The 20,227-nt window shown below is 35.8% G+C and overlaps 1 protein-coding gene across 1 annotated transcript; it reads left to right on the forward strand.

The window, feature by feature from the left end:
- The first annotated feature begins 396 nt into the window (after positions 1 to 396).
- On the forward strand, positions 397 to 8,298 carry LOC127848477 (uncharacterized). The gene is made up of 7 exons (XM_052380960.1): positions 397 to 510; positions 889 to 936; positions 3,287 to 3,415; positions 4,583 to 4,747; positions 5,391 to 5,569; positions 7,507 to 7,635; positions 8,148 to 8,298. The coding sequence occupies exons 1-7, from the start codon at positions 423 to 425 to the stop codon at positions 8,229 to 8,231; spliced, it is 822 nt and encodes a 273-aa protein (XP_052236920.1). The 5' UTR covers positions 397 to 422; the 3' UTR covers positions 8,232 to 8,298.
- Positions 8,299 to 20,227: the final 11,929 nt, after the last annotated feature.

The raw sequence follows: 20,227 nt of genomic DNA on the forward strand, positions 1-20,227 counted from the left end.
GTATAATTAAATTGTAACTGTCCCGAAAACAAACTATTGGTGATTATTATAAGGATGTGTCCTTATAATATTTCTAAGTTTTTATTTCCAAGTTTTAAAACCAGAAAATCGACTCCCCAAGTATAATCATCGATTGGCTATGCTATGAATGTATGTCATAGATAACGGAATTTCTGATCGTGTGATGACATTTAAGGTATTCAAAACGATTTAAGGTATTAAATGCAACAGTCTGAAATTTAATCTACCTATTAATCTATGGCAGTTACAGTATTCGTTTATATTAACATTTTACAATGAGTGCAAAAAGTACAATAAGTGTTAGTATGTCCATAAAGTGAGCATAATTTGTGTTATCTTAATAAATATTTGTTTATGAGGTCGACAGTAAAATTTGTCTTTGGTGGTCACGTTATGAAATAATGATAAGAATCGCTTATCAGTTGCTCAAACGGTTTTGGAATCGCAACAAGAAAACAAGGACAAACATGATGAACATGATTATATTTGGTAAGATGAAACTTTTGAGTTTACTTTTTAGATTTTATGTAGTATTATAATATTTTATTTGTTAGGGACGTGTACAATTATCGTTATTTAAATACACAGGATTAAATCGAAACGTATGACCAGTGACCATTTTACAACATTTGCATATTATTTTACGTTGTAGATTATCTTGTACTATATTATTTGTTAATTTTGTATAAGCTTACATTAAAATCGAAATGAATTTTACTATATTGTTGTTGATAAATACGCATACGATAGACACAGAAGTCGGGTCATTTTGTTTTATTTATAGTAAAAGCTATACTAGTATTGCAGCAATCTTTCGCAGTTGCATACGTTTGACATTGTTGTGTACTCAAGTATGCTTTCTTGCAGTACTTGTGATTGGCTCTTGTGGTAGTTCCTTCGGGTTCATTTATCCAAGTAAGTACGGTTAAAGTGATATTATGGGCATTTGTCACTGTTGAATTGAGCTGAAAAGAATTAAGAGTTAGTGATAATATGGTAACTGACCAAATATCTGCAACTCATCTTGCTATCAGTTATATATATATATATATATATATATATATATATATATATATATATATATGTATATATATATATATATATATATATATATATATATATATATATATATATATATATATATATATATATATATATATATATATATATATATATATATTATTCGATATTTTACATGACTATTTCAGTCCTCTAAGCCGAGCGGAAATGTCTTTTTTATTAGGATCGGAGTTAGTGTCCGTGTGTCGTACGAATAAATATCGTTGCAGCAAAAAAAATCCGTTAACCAAAATTGTGTCTGTGTGTCTTATGAACGAATCTGCACTAAAACTTAATTTAGATTCACATCGTACATGCATGATCAGTTGTGAAACGAAAGTACGGTTGAAATTCAAAATGCATTATTTTTCTCTTTGATGCTGCATTAACAAAATATAAGTGTATATGAAGAGAAAACACTAAAATTAAACGACGGCTGCGATAGACACCAAGAAACATAGCATATACTATTTGATGGGTCTAATATCACTTTAACAAACGATAAGAAAATCGTTTATGCGAGAAAAGACGACTTGGTTCTGAACTATGAATAGTCCATTGAAGCATATGTTCAGATGATTGTATGTTAAACGTACAGCAATATTTTATATTGTACGCAACTTATTTTGACTAAAACACAAATATGCATCATCATGTTGTCCGTTTTGACTTAGTTAGTTTTTTATGGACAACATAATGAGAAGACCGATTTGTTAGCAATTTATTGTTTACTTTAACATAAAACCCTTATTTCTGTAAAATGTTTACTACTTTAAAAGTACTATAGTTTGCTATGATCGTGCTAGTTACTAACAACTCTCCTACTTTATACACAGATGGGCGATACATTATTTCATCACCAATCACCAAATAGTTTATTTTTCCATGTCGGAAATGGAACCGTATATCCTAGGTTTGATCTTAAAAACATTTTTTCATAACTATCATTCTATTTTAATAGCAATGCCTGTAACATCTCCAAATGCGTTACACATTGCTTAGTAAGATGGTTTTAATTTTAGGTCTAAACATTTACACCTGTTCACGCTCTTGTCCGATTTTTTTGTATACTATTTCTTGCAAATATATCCCTATTAATCATGTTTCATATTTATTCATGTTATTTTATCTGACAGAACTGAGATTTAGTACTTAAATCTCGAATGTGAATTTTATTATTTTGGGTCTAGAGTTCGTGTTAACTATTAAAGATATGTTACATATGTATTCTTTCTAATCCATCGTACCTCAGAAATTTTCCGATTTTTAAATCTGATAAATAATGAATATTAGAGAATTTAAATGATTTATTCGTGTTATGTGAGGTCTGCTATGCCCTATAACCGGTTTACTCCGAAATTCTTTTGCCGTTCTATTGCGGTGATCGAATGCAATCAGGGTGCAGGATCAAGTGACTTTTTGGGGCTCCACCTTTTTACTTTAATGGATTTTAATACGACGGTAAGTGTTTTTTTTATTTCAAATAACTTCTTAAAACAAGTTTTCTTAAGAATTTCAACTTGTGCATAAAAGACAGACTTTTATGCTGCTTATGGCAATGGGAAAAACACCAGAATTACTTTATTTAATAAGCATGTTTTCTTGTTAAAAGTTTCATTTTTATTGCATTCATTGTACACGGCTATGGTTCATGCAACGTGAAATTGTGTCGCCGATTTCAGACGTATTCAATGATTTATTCTTATACCTTGAGATACCGGCACAAACTGCAAGAAAAACTGTCTTATATGCACTACAGATTTTTGCATATGTATTTCAATAACTGGAGATATTTGCAAAAATAAAGTTCTTAACGGTATGATTACATTCCCTCCAGCCCGTGTGTAAACCCCTGAAAACTCCGTTGATTCTGCACCCTGGCAATTGTTTTTTCGCTTGTTTTATCCACTCAAGTACATTAATGTCTTTGACCTCGATGGAATTTCCGAAATTAACGATAACCGCAAAAAGAATGACCCGGAAAGAAACTATTATTTACATCAGTCTTTTCTTTGAATTGAGAAAACGTAAATTTAATACTACCAAACCTCAAAATGCTGGCTAAACTGTTTGGTTCTGTTAATGATGATTATTTCATGAGAAAACGAAAAGCACATCAAACAAACAATAAGACACGGAACATGCATCGAATGTATGGACATGTCATCCATTATACGTGTTTGATATTTTCTATTTTGCTTCAAAGACAACGCATGTTGGGAAGATGGTCAGTGTCAACACGGGGGTACCTGTCAAACTGCACCGAATCATTTCCTTTTGAAGAATTGCAAATGCAAACCCGAATATACGGGGCATTACTGTGAACAAAGAATTAGTAAGTATGTCATCTATTACGTCTTATATTGTATTATGCGTTTGGGGACATATTATATCATGTACATGGCGTTTTGGGACGTAAACTGTGTTTTTGATGTAACAAACAGGTACATTAGCTTTGTGTACACTATCTGTATTCTATCTTATATATCATGACCATGATTGGGATCAGATTAATTACCAGCAGATTAATTACCAGCACAACGGCCAGTGTGAAACTCTAAACCAACATCCACCTTTTACACTTGTATTTGTTTGAACGGTTACAATTTTTCTCATTTAAGAGCTTCAAAATTACCACATTGTTTTGTTGTTTTAATCGTTTTAACGGATAAGTGTCGCATACATTCGGAGATTATTTTTTTACATTATAATTGACATAATTTGTTCAAACAAAGTTATGAATATATTTTCGACTGAAGATGATAATGAAAACTATTACTCACTACGTGTCATGAACAGAATGTTGCACTTTTTATATTGCGTACTTAGAAAATAAATAAGCTCCAGATTCACCCACTGAACCGATGCTGAAAAAAGTGCAAGTGCCTGTTGAGCCTGTGTCCATTCTTTATTACGATAATGTTCAAAAATGGTGACATTAAATTTATAAACTGCATTTGAATTGATATTTGAATTTCGGTCGCGTTTTATTTTGTGTTTTATCAGCACATCAAGAAGATGCTATCTAATCTTAATTTCTTTCAATGTTTCAATAAAATCAAATAAACTTGGATAGCTGCATGCAAAGAGCCAACACAAATACACACGTGTTCTTTGGGGACTATCTTTTCTAAGGAATGCAATTTAGTTAAACAAAATCAACAATGTTTGTGTTTTGTTTTGTAATTAAAATAATATCCGTCCTGGAAATCATTCTCAACATTTTTCTTAGCTGTATATATTTGATAATATGTGCATAACTGCAAATTGATTTGACGAAATTATAATTTCATGGTTTTTTTCATATATGACATTATAGCAAGTTTTGAATTATGTAAATGCTTGGATAATTAAGGCATCTTGGGCACATTGTCATTAACGGCTTATAATTGTACGGATGATATCAATATCACAGAAGCATTTTAAAAAGTTGATAAATTGAGCTTAGGTTTCAGAGGGCTTGTATAACCAACGCATTTTATCGCGTTACCACTGATTCTAGCACCAGCACCCCAAATACACACAACGCAAATCACAACACAAGCGCCGACCACAAGACCAGTGGCAACCACCACATTAGAAGCAACCACCACACCAGTGCCAACGACAACACCAATGCCTACGACAACAACGATCGCGACGACAACAGAGTTGCACCTGTACACAGGTGAGAGTATTGACCTTGCAACCACTCTTTGAGGTTGATTCCAATGCGGTTGTGGATGATGTTGATTGCATATTCAATCATTGTGTTTGTTTCTTAAAGGAATATTTATTTTGACGTCAGGTTTGTGTTAATGTCGTTTTTAACCATTTTTTTGTATTCTTTTAATTTATTAAACAACCATTGCTTACGAAAATAACGTCTTATCTGCAGGAACGAGCCTTATAGATTCACAACGATCGTAGCTATACATCAATACATTTAATTTAATTGCAAACGTACTGTAAATATTCTACACGCTATATGTTGGTTACTTATACATACCATGTCAATTTACATACAATATTTGTTCCTCGATGTGTAACTGCTGTTGGCATTTGTTTAAGCAACTCGTAACTGTATTCGACAATTCGCCTATAATTAAACAATGTTTATTTAAACCGTAATGATAATCACTCTTGTTCATTTTATGATTTGCAAGTATACCATCAGCCCCTGTCAAATACATGTATGAAGCAACGAAACTTCATTTCGAGCATAATGTTTGTGTGTAACTTCGGGTCATTGAAAATAGTATATATTTTGTTTTCATTTATACAGAAATTGATTACGTGTCTTACTATTGAACATGTTTTCTTAAATACAGACACGCCTCACTGCGCGAAATACAGCATTGTGTTCGACATTGCTGATACTATTATTTCCCACAATGCCCTCGCGTCTGTTTGCTCATCTTCCGGCAATCATTCGTCCCCCGAGGCATTCGTACTCAACCACTGTGATCTGGCAATTAAAAACCCAAAGGAATGGCAAAAGGGGCATCAGGTGAGATTTTCATGTTTTATATAGAAGAACATATATAGGTACAAGACGATGATAGTATTCGTTTATGAAGTCGATTTTGGTCAATTTTTCAGCGACTAATTAATAAAATATTTATTTTTTAAAGAACTTCCCATATTAGTTCGGTTATATGTTTCATTTTGCATACTTGCTAGCCAATTAAACATGCAAGCGGTAGACGAAAATTGAAGGAGTGCTTGGTCCAAATGTTTTACCCTTAATAAATATATGTGCGTTTTATTAATTGATTATAATTTCGTATATGTCATGAAAAAACTTGTCTATTGACATACCATCGATGACTTTTGTAATCTTCAGTCAATAATACAAAATGTGAGCATTAGATTCCTGTCTCAATATGCCCTACCTGGCGGTTGACAAAACTATTCGCAGTTTCAACAGAAACAATTTTTTATACCAATGATTGTCCATGATTTTCTCTCATGACCATATCTGTACCTTCTGATTGGATATATCAGAAAACCGTGATTACAATATAAAAGGAAAACACGTTTGCACAAAAAATGACTAATGCGGTTTTTTAAGAACATCGACACAAATGCATATAATGAAATTGTGCATGAACCATACACCATTACGGTGGGCTTAAGGAAGGGAAAACTACGCAACATTTGTTTCACTACTCATTTTTGGGGGATAAATTGTGTAAATAACGAATCTGTGCAAGGCGCAAACCCTTCAGGTAATTCTGATCGAGGTGTTTACTGTTTGGTCAACACAGAGATCGATTCTCGTGAATTAATATTATAATTTTATAACTCCAAAAAAAGCCGTTTAACTTGACCAATATCAATATAGATCAAGCAGCTGTTCATCATATGTATACTCGTATGTGAGTTCATATAATTATATGTTAGTTTTGCAACAATTTTGTGGTAAGCAAAAACACAAAGCCTGAAATACAGAAAACAAAAACCTACAATGAACTGTGTTATCAATAATTTAAAATTTAAGATTCTAATTGAAAAAGAAATAGCCCTCAACAATGATAAACTTCATATATTTTACCATAAATGGAAACACATTAAACTTTAATAAGCAAGTCCAGTTTTGCTTTCTACCCACTTTATGCAACTAATTTTTATTCATAATTATTCTGGTTTTTTTAAACACCTATCACGAACAACCAAACGAAAAAACACATATTCACTTGTTTTAATCAAAAGGAAACAACAAGGTCAAAAAAGTATATGTTAGCATATCTTGTATAACATGTTTGAATATTATTGCTGCTACGTGATATTACTTTGCTTCATGATCATATACATGTATACATTGTAGGTCTTATATTGAATAAAAAATGAATCGATATAGTGAAACAGCTAGACATACACGCGAAAAGAAGAACGTTACATTTCAGTCTATTTTCGATAAATGCAAAAGGGTGTATTTTTTGTTTGACATTATTAAAGTTATAACGGCAATATCTGGATTCTAATATAAAGTGTTCGTGTGATAAATACACACAGATTAAAACGTTTCAGACCACAAAAAACTGAAATCTATTTTTATTATTTAAAAAAATCAGAAGACTGATAATTGTTTTTAAATTAATCATTATTTGTTCAATATCAGTTAAGTGTACTTTTAGAAGGTAACAACTTCGAATGTGCAAAGTTTGGAATATTTTTTTTGTTATTAACAAATGACGGAATATTATTTATTGATACATTTTAAAGAAGCAATATGATGCCACTTGCATTGATTTTAACTATACATCTCCTTAAAAATCCATACCAGTTGTCACCGGAGTTAAGTACATAACTTGTCCATGTTTCTTTCAAGGTTAAGACCATTTTCTTTCCAGATTATGAATATGTTTCTTTCAAGGTAATATCCATGTTTCTTTCAAGGTCATGTCATGTCCGTTATTTCAAGGTCATATTCTTTCTTGCAAGGTCATGACCAACTGTACGGCTGTACCCGCATACACACCAGTAATCGAAACATCCGGAGATGAATTCAGTTCCGGCACTCATCGGTCAGGAATCTTTCTGGAATGTCTGCCGGAACCCGAGGGCTTTAAGGTTTGTGAATGAACAAAGCTGCAATAGAACATTACAGTTTGGGTGTGTAAAGCCAAAAACCTTTTAGGTTAAAACGTTGGCATTTATTTTTAATGCTTATATAGATTGTTTAGTAACTGGTAATCATGAAGATTGTCAAATATATTCAAAGTTAAATTTCATATTATTTTTATATAACACGTGGTATTGGTCACTGACGAAATGCCAAACACCATACAGCAGTAGAAATAGCACGAAAACTGACAAACATCTAAAAAAATGAATACATCTTGTGTCACCGCCAAGAAACAACCAATGCAACGCATTAGGGATTAACAACGATATTATGAAGAACACTGATTAAAACCATATCTATAAAATTTTGAATAGTGTTGACAAGTTCGGGCCAATAATAAAAGGGAATTGAAACAGCTACATTAAACTATTTTATGAAAAGTCGATGCATTTTCAGGGTGTTGGGTATGTACTACACATTTAAATTTTCTACCATGATACCGTTTCTGTTTCAACAGATGGTTTACCAAGGCTGCGACTCGATTCCCATAATTGAGCACGTGACATCGGATAAAGCAAAGCTGTTTTATACTGTTCAGTAAACTTACCGTATCCCACCTCACATGGCTGGTACACTTGACAATGCAAATAAAAGCCTGAAATTAACAATGTTAACATTGTTTCTGTTCTTTTTGACGTGTTCTTTTTCACTTCTAAACCATTCGTCACATTTATAAAATCTACGTTTCCGGAATCTTCGGCAGGAAAATCATGATTGTAGAATTAGGTCCCTCTTTTCCATGACTGTTGATTACGGGCGCCATCTCTTTATTGACTATACGATTTTGTCAAATATTTATGAATTTATATAAAATGTGTAAATACAACTTATTATTCATATATTTCAATTTACTTTAAAATAAAAATTAAGAAGGCCCTGTGTCGAAAAATGCAAAATAAGCCATATATTTATTTCTGAAATCGAAAATGTCTGAACAGTCGAATTCGCCAGCATGTATATCATGCATGTACGATGTGAATTTAAATTTAGTTAAACGTTTCATTTCAAATTTCTGCAACGATATCTATTCATACGACATTCGAACACTAACTCCGATCCTAATAAAAAGACGAATGCTTCGGTTATTTGTAGGAAAATATGTTCAAAATATGTTCGTCACAATCGGCTCGGGGTGCTTATTGCTGCATTATATGAAAATCGTGTTCAATGTATATTTTTTCTTGCCTATTTTGTGTTATTGTAACATATTCACATATTTTTTATCAATATATAACAATCAAACGCATATAAAAATCGTATAGTCTCGTTTTAAGATCCGTTGACTATGGCGTTTTAGTAAATTAAGAATTTGGATTAAAGGACACAAATCATCGTTTCAAGAAGAATTAATTATCCTATATTTATTTCGTGAGTTATCGCACTGTATACAAAAGTTGATGTCGATGTACTATTTTGATAATATGGATAATTAAGACATTTTAGTTATTGGTTTAATTGAGCATTACACAATGTTTGTATATAGAACAATATGTTTATTCATGTTGGTGACTTCTTCTTAATTGAGTTGATTACTTATATATTTACAAAACTACATCTTATTATTATAGAATGTGTTTATATTCTGTAAAGATGTAGGCCTTCGTAAGTACGTTGAAAAAGTAAATATAAAGTAAATATAGCAAATAACATTATCTTTCATATGTACGTCATGTGATTATGTCATTGCACGCTTGTTAATTGATACATCCTGCATTGGCGCCATCTCCTATCATTAGCACCATCTCCTTAACATTGGATCCTTCTATTTTGGAAAAATGCAAAACTTTCTATTACGTCGGCAAAAAGCCAATATTGTTGTGCATGCAGCATCTTAAATATGTTGAACTCAATCTTTTGATGTCGTTTACGATTTAATTGGGTGAAAATTTGATCGCCACAAAGGTACAGCTCATCGAAATGCATTTGTAAAATTCACCAACAGCTTTTAAAGGTTCTCACGTTTATAAATGGGTTCAGAATGTATGCTTCTGTACATCTTTGGTTGAATTAATCTTAGCCGAATCTCACTGCATTGACCAATTATAAAAATAATCCGATATGTGCTGAAAAAAACAACACCTATTCACCCTGTACATTTATCCATGAAATTTCAAAACATCCGGGCCTTAGCGCCACCTCGGAAGTTGAATTGGCTCATTTATTAATGCATCTCAGAAAAGAGGTGGCGCCCGTGATTAACGGCCGTGTTTCCGCAATCGACTGGTTAAATAGAGATTCAAGCTTTCTTGTAGCACCGAATTTATGTGCTTAAAATAATAAATACTTGAAATGACCATAGTCTAATTGCCATTCTATATCTACACAAGCCGCTCCATGTCATTTGTATTTGGGCTGTTCCCCGGTTAAATCGATATTGTATTTTCTTTTCATCACTTTAATATATAGTATTTTCAATTCATGGTTAAATTGATTTAGGATTTTCATTTCATGGTAAAATTGATATAGGATTTTCATATCATGGTAAAATTGATATATGATTTTCATTTCATGGTAAAATTGATAAAGACTTTTTATTTTATTGTTAAATTGATATAGGATTTTCATTTTATGGTAAAAATGACAAAGCATGTTTATTTTATTGTTTAATAGATATATTATTTGCCTTTCATGGTAAAATTTATATTCATTTGTGTTTTCATTTAATGGCAAAATTGATATAATATTTTCTTTCAATGTTTAATTGTTATAGTATTTTGGTTTCATTGTTAAATTGATATAGTATTGTCATTTCATGGTTAAATTGATATTGTATTTGCATTTCATGGTTAAATTTATATTATATTTATTTGATGGTAAAATCGATATAATATTTTGATTTGACGATTAAATTGTTATGGTAGATTGGTTTCATTGTTAAATTTATGCAGTATTTTTCATTCCATTGTTAATTTGATATAGTTTTTTTTTGTATTTCTTGGTTAAATGGATATAGTATTTTTTATTTCAAGGTTACATTGATATAGTATTTTAAGTACATTTTTAAATTGATATTGTATTTGCTTAGCCAAAACACCGATTGCTTTATATCATGTTTTCTTTTACACTTTTAATAACAAAGAAACAAAAATAAATAAAGTTACAGTGTTATTAAGTATTGTTTTTACCAAACAAAAGTCAAAGGGCTTTTTTAAAAAAGTATCATTAATACAAAAATAACAAGAGTGCCAAACTGTCACAATATACGCCCGTTTTAAGGCTTTGGACAACTTGATAACTTTATCATGACCCATATTTGAACTTGACCTACATATCATCTAGACACAACTTCTGACCAAAGTTGGTGAAAATCCGCGGGCGGGCGGCGAGCGGGCGGGCTGGCGAGCGGGCGGGTGGGCGGGCGGGCGGGTGGGCGGGTGGGCGGGCGGGCGGTCGGCGTCCACAGCAGTTTTCGCTCTCTAATTCAAATAGTTTTTATCCGATCTTCACCAAACCTGGTCAGAATTTGTATCTAGACAAAATCTAGGTCAAGTCCGAATATGGGTCATGCCGGGTCAAAAACTAGGTCACATGGTCACTTTGTGCATTTCAAGCATTTAGCATGGTGTCCGCTCTCTAATTGAAGTAGTTTTCATCCGATCTTCACCAAATTTGGTCAGACGTTGTATCTAGACAATATTTAGGTCAAGTTTTAATATGAGTCATGCCGGGTTAAAAACTAGGTCACAGGGTCACTTAAACCATTTCAAGCATTTAGCATGGTGTCCGCTCTCTAATTGAAGTAGTTTGCATCCGATCTTCACCAAATTTGGCCAGAAGTTGTATCTAGACAATATCTGCATGTAGGTCAAGTTCAAATATGGGTCATGCCAGGTTAAAAACTATGTCACGAGGTCACTTAGTGCATTTCAAGCATTAAGCATGGTGTCCGCTCTCTGATTGAAGTAGTTTTCATCCAGAAACCATCTGGTGGACAGACATACGGACGGACATGTGCGAAACAATATACGCCCTCTTCTTCGAAGGGGGGCATAAGAATAATATTTTAAAGGAGAACTGTATACTCATGTCCTTTGACCTTGAGCTGCAACTTTTCACCAAGGAGCATTGGGTTAATGAGTGACACATGGTCAGGTTGGGAAAGATATTAAGTAATATTAAAATTCTTCCAGGCATGTTTATGTTACAAATCAGACCCTTGAACTTAGAGCATGGAAGTTTTCGGGGACACATGTTCTGGTAGTCAGGGAAGATTAAATATGAACTGACATTAAAATCCTTCTAGGAATGCAAAAATTACAGAGATTATATTAATTTCAGACAGAATACTCACACATGCACACACCAGAACCCAGGCATAGATGGACAGTGTGACTAATATACACCCTCCTTCATGTCAATAATTTCCAAACAATATACTGTTGATTAAAGAAGCTAGGCACACCTTTGCGTCAATTACTGAACAACCATTGGCCTATAATTTGCACTGTGCATTCTCGTACAGGTGATAATTTATAATTGAACAAATAATATGATAATATGAATGTATTATTCCTTATTATAGTTTAAATTACATACAATACAACAATACAAACATTAAATTATATATATATACAATAGACAATTGTATGAAACCTTTCTAAAGTAGAAGTATCAGAGACTTTTGCATTTCTAATAATGTTAACCCATATGTATGCATGTATTAAATTACCAGAGTTCCAATTCTGTACAAATCAGTTCTAAATTACATTATAAACCTAAGAGGCTGTTGCTAATCCTGTTTTAAAACATCGTTAAAATAATTGATTTAAAATATTGAGTTCAAATACGAGCAATATTGCGCAGTTAAGACATTGTTTAGAAAATCGAGTACCATCCCGATCAGATAGTAGATGCCCTGATTAGCAACAACCTCTAAGAAGCCTCTGAAATATATTATTGTTACTTAAAAGCAACGTAAATACATTATTTACAAGTATATAAAAGACGACGTATTAAAATATCATAACAGGTTTTATCACAACTTCTAATCATTAATTGGGTTGTGAAGAGAACAACTAATTGATCGTTTTTAGAGATGGAAAGTTAGGATTAACACTTACAACTTTGTCAAATAATATATGTCTTAAGTCATGATACAAATAACAATCAAGAATAACATGGCTCTCATCCTCAACATTATCGCAAAAGAGGCACGTCCGGTCTAGTACGTCCAGCCGCTCGTATCGCCCGGTTTATATTCGCAGAGGCGCTACACTACAACGGAATTTACTAAACGCAGCCCGATGATACGGAGACATTATAAGCTGATAATAATATTCCGTACTAAAATCGTCCTTAAATAGGCGATAAGAACGCAACTAATTTCTGCCTCGACCGCAAGGACCCCTGACATTGTTTCGAGATTGATACCAGTCTATCTTAAATCTATCAAATGAAACATTCATTATTCCATTCAATAAGGTATGAATCATAATTAAAATCATCTAAACTTTTAGCGAACGACTTCAACAACAAAACAGATTTGTCTACATGAATTAATAGCCCATGGGTTCAAATACATGTAGATATATATCACAATTATGACCGAAAAAGCACTTTTGAATGCCGTTATAGTTTGTGATTATAAATGTAGTATTTATTCTTAATACGGAAACTTCATTTAGAACACAATCCTACGGGATTTTCCATTGAATATCAAGCCTTATTGCGATCTCAAACCGCCAGTAAGTACAATTAGTGTCGAAAATTTTCTTTCATGAATCTGTCACGTGGGATAATTTTCATTTCGTTCAAATCGTATTTCACAGCGCAATGCTAATTTCAAGTGAACAATTCACGCTTTTGAAAACCAGAGCCTATGAACATATAATGTTAATATGAGTGTACAAATTAAGTCAGCGGATATTGCTTGCTGGGAAAATGGGAGATATTGAATGGATTCTATCGAAATTATTCTTTTCAATCGGTGGCGCTTGATTTCATGGAAATGCGAGAATTTGTATTCAAGAATCCTTAGAGACAGCTTCTAAAGCGCCTCTAATATTCTTTATTATGCGATAGAAAGAAAAAAATGTCAGAAAAATGATAATCGGTACGTACTTTTTTGCTGTTGTAACGCATGGGCTGTAGAAATGTGAGTTCCCTTAAAGACTTAAATGCAATTAAAAAAACTGACTTTCCGCATAAACATCCCAAACTTAGTTACACTTATGTTTAAAGGCCAGGTCACACCGCCTAAACTTTGCTGGGGCGTTCCTTGAACGGTATGAAGAGGGGCCGAATTTCGGCAACGCTCGTCACCGCGCACAAAATGGGGAAAACAATCGAAAACACGAGCGTTGCCAAAGCGATGCACCGCTGAAGCCAGCGTTGGTTTAGTGTTAGTTTAACGGTAGCGAGCGGTAGCGAGCGTTGGTTTAGCGGTGACGCGAGCGTTGATAGTGCGGCGTTCTGCGCATGCGCGCGTCGGCTCGGCGGGAGTTTAAAGTTGGTATAGCGGCAAACCACTTCTGACTACGGAACTGAACGGATCGCTTTGATAGACGTTCTGATTTGTTTTTTAAAGAAGTCGATTGTTGAAGTTCATCTTGCTACGTAGACAAAATAAGTGGAAGGCTGGAGATGGAGAGGCAGCAGCCTCCAAGAAGATTACTGAGTAGGCAGCTGAACCAATGGAATCAGGTTAATATAGGTAGCCCACTAGTTTTGTCAATAAATATTCAACACATGTGAAAAAATACTGTTATGTATTTTACTTCAACATTTTTAATTTATAATTCATTTGTTATATTTTGCAGAGACCAGTAATGCCACACCAGAATCTACTGCTAGCACAACCACTGTTAACACAGCCACTGCTGCAACAGCCCAGGCAGGGCCAGCTATTGATGAAGGTAATCGCCAATAATAATAACCATAATCTTTCAATCACGTCGACATTGTTCATGTAATATTCATTTGTTATATTTTGCAGAGACCAGTAATGCCACACCAGAATCCACTGTTAGCATACCCACTGCTAACACAGCCACTGCTACCACAACCCAGGCAGGGGCAGCTGCTGATGAAGGTAATCACAAATGAAAATGTATGAAATGTAGTGATAATGATAATAATGATAATAATTATCTTTCAATTACGTAGACCTTGCTTATTTATTATTCATTTGTTATTTTTTGCAGACTCTGATGACGAGCCCGAGATAAGCCCTTACACAGGACCAGCCTGACAATGAGAAAAAAACACCCGGCGATGACCAACCTGAGGAGGGCTGCGCTACTGCTGGTGCTGAAGGTAATGATAATGTGATAATATGCAATGAAAAATCAATACAAATTGATCTAAATAATATATGTTTCATTTATACATTTATTATTTCTATTCAACTGTTATATTTTCAGACTCTGAACGGGACAGCGTCAGCCGCAGAAGAAGTCTCGCCGCAAGGCCCTCCTGCTCGACAATGATACTCAGGAGCAACTCATCGAGTGGGTCCGTGAGCACGAACTTTTGTGGAGGAAGGGGGCTACCGACTACAAGGATACAAAGAAGAAGACGGAACTTTGGACCAGGAAGGCAAGAGAGCTGAACATGGAGGAGGGAGCTGACGTTCTCAGGACATGGTGGAAGTCAGTCCGGGACCTCTACGCTAAGCTTATCTGCAAAACGTCTTGCAAGGCTGCGGCGAACTTGACGGACAGAAAACTGTTCATCCAGAGGAACTGCGCCTTCCTGCACAAGGATGTCAAGCCCAGGAAAGGCCAGCCACTTAGAAACATACACCTCACACAGGAAACTTTAGCAAACCAGCCTCCAGAAGCCCAGCACTCGGCGTCGACCAGCATCTCTCACCAGCCTTCCCACGACGTCGAGGAACAGGAAGAAGACGAGGGTTCTCTCTCGCTCATTGAAACTCAAGCGGCACTCACGAGGTCCCAGGGCACCCCACCTCCACTAGCTCTCTCCTTTACCACCACCAAACCACGCCGTGCAGCCACCAGAGCTGAGCCTAAAGACGCCCCTGCGATGCTGGAGATTATAGATAGTATGAAGGCTACAAACGCCCTCCTGGAGAGACTGGTCCAAGCCCAGGAGATCAGCCATGCAAGACAGCCCTTCATCACGTACACGTCCCAGTCTCTCCAACAACTACCTGATGTACCAGTACCAGCTCACAGAAGAGAAAATGACGGCCATCCTCCACGAGATGCAGCGACCCATCCCCCACCCACTCCCTCCAGCTCAACCACCTCCAGCATCAGAACCTTCACCCACACTCACCTTCTACCAGCAGTGGCCGCATTGCTACCAGCCCCAGACTCAGCATTACGGCATCCAGCAGCAGCTTCAGCCTGAGCACCAGCCTCAGCACTTCCAGCAATTGAAGACACCCAGAGGCAGCAAGCCATCCTCCACCCCAAGGAGCTCCAGCGCAGAACTCATGTTGTCAGACATGCCGAAGTTTTACTCCTTTAACCATGCCAACATGAGCGCCGTCGGCGAGGGGTTGATTCTCCAGGACCTTCAAAGGCAGGATATGAATGCTCCATCCGTACCAATCCCCGCCACAGCTCAAGGGACTGATGATTTACTGGCAGAGATAAGGGCCACCGTTGAGGAGAATTGAGACTGCTTGTGATGTGCTGAAGGGACTGCTCAGTTATTTCATGTGATTTTTGTTTAAGAGATGAGCTGGCAAGCTGTTTTGATGTTTATTGTTTTTATGCGCACTTGTGTGTTAGGGTGGTCTCAACAGTTGTGAGCTTTAATAAACAGCATTTTTATTAAACTATTCTTGACTACTTTATTTATTGAAATTTCTAACCTAAAAAAACCTTCAAGTATTAAAGAAGACATGTTTGAACCCATTAAGACCCAGGCTATTTTTAGAGTCTACCTCTTTGATTAAAATTACCAAAAAGACAGCTTACTACAGGCTTAACGACTTACAGACCCCATAGTAATGAAATCATTGAAAACAATAGAGCATTTGCTCCTTTTTTGGAGCAAATATTTTATTTATTACAATGGCTTCAGAAACTGAAATTTTCAAAGCATCGGAAAGGCGCTACTGGGACTTAATAGATTAAACATAAAGTGCTTTTATTAATGTAATATGATATCAAGAATGAATCGTAATACAAGTTTCTTTATTAATCTCATAACATTTCAAACAAACACATGTACAATTTGTTCATTGCATGTCCAATACTGGGGCACCATTAACGTTCGAGTTCCTTTAACAATGACAAATAACATTTACAACAAAGTTATCAACATATTACATGTATATGGACAATGCACAAGTGTATCCTCAGTGTTCTGCGCAGTGTTCAGTTGATAGCCACCATTCTTTCCTGTCAGTCCACTGATCCTGCAGGGGAGTTGAACCAATGCTTGAGTAGGTTACGCTGCCTCTTCCCATAACGCGAGTCTGTGTTTGGGCCTTGCACGACGATAGTGTCCTCCAAGTTCCGTCCTTCTCTCCATGCCCCAGGCTGCAGGTTGCCATCTGGTTGTGCACGGTCCACAAGTCTGTTCTGGGGCACAGGATAGCGGTTGCGCATCAGGCTGTGGAGGATGCAGCAAGCTTCCACGATGGTTCTGACAGTTTCATGGTGATGTTGCATGGTGGTGAGCAGAATCTGGAACCTGTTGGCCATGATGCCGAATGCGTTCTCCACGATCCGTCTTGCCCTGGAAAGCCGATAGTTGAAGATGCGCTCTCCATGGGTGAGCTTTCTGGTGTTGTACGGCCTCATGAGGTAGGTCCGCAGTGAGAAGGCGTCATCTCCGATGATGAAGTAAGGCACATTCTGATTGTCATTGGGTAGGGTGTCTGGCTGAGGAAAGGCATGAATCCTGTTCTGGTCCAGCCCACGATGGAGATCACTTTCATTGAAGATCTTAGCGTCTGAGGATGAGCCATTGCCTGAGACGTCAATGTAGGTGAACTTGTAGTCAGCATCCACCATGGCAAACAGGATCACGCTGTAAAAGCCTTTGTAGTTGTAGAATTCTGAGCCAGAGTTAAGAGGAGCTTTACAGGCCACGTGCTTGCCATCAATGGCACCAACTGTGTAGGGAAAGTTCCATCTCTGGTACCATTTGTCAGCCAGGTCTCTCCATCCTTGTTCAGTTGTTGGACAAAACAACAATTCATTTGTGTACTCCTCAATGATGGCCTTTACCACTTCTCTAACTACCACACTGATGGTGTATTGGGGAACCCTCCAGGCGTATTGCATGTTTCTGTAGGTGTTACCAGAGGCCAGGTGCCGTGATTGCCACTTTGAGACCAGGTTCCAGGCTTGGTCGGTAATTGGTGTCTTGTTTGGGCCATGTTCAGACCTTCTCAGTATCTACTGTCTGACCCACACAACTCTGTCTCTCCTTCTCCTCTCTCTTCTCCTTCTGTCAACAGCTTGTTGCAATCTGAGGAGGTTCTGATTCTGCTGCTGGACACAGTAGCAATCACAACAAGTCTCACAGTAACCATGGTAGAACACATTAACTGTAACTGAGCAAATTAAAATGAGGTCTGCACTCAACGGTAGCTCGATTTAAAATGGACTCCTGGCTCATTTTTCCCCGTATTTATAGCCAACGCCAAACCAAAGTTTATCACTGCAATGGATCGCTACTTCAACGCCCGACACCGTTCTAGCAATTCCGTGTCCGTTCGAAAAACGCTTACAACCGCTCCACCAAAGTTTGTGCAACGTTTAATCACCGCCCGGGCAATACTGGCGAAGCAGCGGTTGTCCAGCATTCAAGATTTATGCGTTGGCCTTGCGGACCCAAACGTCCACGAACTTGCGTCTAGCGGTGCCAAACTTTGACTGAGCGTTGGTAGAACGGTGGTGAACTTTGTCGGAGCGGAAAATTGCCCGCTCCTCACCGCTCGCAATATGTTGAGCAATATGTTGAGCAGCTCAAAACTTTCTGAGCGGTAGGAGGAACCATCAGCGGTGACCGAGCGTATATGGCGTTGCCTTAACTTCTGTTTAACGGTCGTGAACGGTCGTGAACGGTAGCTAGCGGTGATGATTGTTTTTCACCGCTCCAGGAACGCTCAAACAAAGCTCTGGCGGTCTGACCGGGCCTTAAGATGCTGTGTAATGTCAAGGACAAAATCTGTTTTTATTGAACACAATTATAATAATACATAAATATAAAAAATAACGTAAATAATTCAACATCAAATTTTATTAAAAGCTATATTCTAAACGTTCCATTATTTTATATAACACTCAGAACATTTGCAATTACGTAAACATGTTTTCATTTCGTTTCAAACGGTTCGTTTAATAAAAAAATAAATAAACAAGTTGACTGGCCTATTAAAGAATTCATAACATGTCATTCAACGTGAATTTTGTCAGAAAAAGTTTATCCATTATACACTTAAACCTCAAATTACAGGAACTAAGAGGGTTTCAAATGAGTATAAGAAAAAATGCTTGAATTGTCTGCAAACAGTTAAATCATTCATATATGTCCGCTTGAAATATCGTGTTTAAAAAATGAATGTAACGTTGACACGTAAAAAGGTGAATAATTATATTTTTGAAAAAAAGGAGGAATTTGAGTCAGTCATTCACCAAGGCGAAAAGTTGTCGATTAACAAACAATAAACAATATTTTTTTTAAAGAATGAAATTATAATTGATTCATAAAGCAAAAAATGTGGTTCCATACTATCATGTTTGAGTATGTTATGACAAGGATATAATACATCTAATTTTCTGATTATCATAATTGCGAATGATTTGACTGTATATATTTGATGACTCCTCATTTATTGAACGTTTTAAAATGAGGATATTTAAATGATAGTTTTACTACATTACAATGAAGAAATGAATGTAAAATGTATAATAGATGCATGCAAATGTCTTTTAAATGAAATTGAAGCTTTTTTATGTATAATAATTTTCTTTTCAGAAGATGATTAGAAAGATATCATAGCATCCTTGAAACTGCCGACGAAAATTGTTATTGCTCGCTTGAGGTCTTTTTCAAGCCATGCAAATTGTTAAGGTATTTGGGACAAAACGGGACAGAAACAAATCTACAAGATGTTTGTTAATATTATAAAATAACTATGTTGTATAGTCATTCGTATTCAAGTGCATGGGGAAATTATACTTATCCTATCCTCGTAAATCTAAGACACGTTAGCAATCTCACTTAAGAGTACATCATACGGTCTCGATATGTTTTGCGCATATAAACACGAATAATTTGGAAAGGATAGTATGACAATGTCGAAAGCATATATATATTTCTGTCAAGCCTCTTGCTAATGATACAGAAATGTGTCAAAAACATACTAAATGATGCATGTTGTGAACTTACCAAAGTTCGCTAAACATTTCATACGACTAACAATTTTTCAGCAAGACACAATTAATGACCTTTAAAAGACATAGTCAAGATTATAATCCGCTTAAGTGCTAGAGTCGATATATTATATGTCGGCGAAGTTCAGAAACTCTGGAAATACTGTCTAGGTTTCATATGATTACGTCAGAAAACATAACAACAAAGCAATGTCGGAAAGATGGAGAGAGA

The sequence above is a fragment of the Dreissena polymorpha genome, chromosome 10, assembly GCF_020536995.1.
Source record: "Dreissena polymorpha isolate Duluth1 chromosome 10, UMN_Dpol_1.0, whole genome shotgun sequence".
Classification (NCBI taxonomy): domain Eukaryota; kingdom Metazoa; phylum Mollusca; class Bivalvia; order Myida; family Dreissenidae; genus Dreissena; species Dreissena polymorpha.

What these genes read in the sequence shown, in the direction of transcription:
- LOC127848477 (XM_052380960.1), top strand. Translation starts at nt 423, where the DNA reads ATGATAAGAATCGCTTATCAGTTGCTCAAACGGTTTTGGAATCGCAAC. An exon ending in GATGAACATGATTATATTTG is followed by an intron (nt 511 to 888) that starts GTAAGATGAAAC and finishes GCTTTCTTGCAG; the next exon opens with TACTTGTGATTGGCTCTTGT. An exon ending in CGGAACCCGAGGGCTTTAAG is followed by an intron (nt 7,636 to 8,147) that starts GTTTGTGAATGA and finishes CTGTTTCAACAG; the next exon opens with ATGGTTTACCAAGGCTGCGA.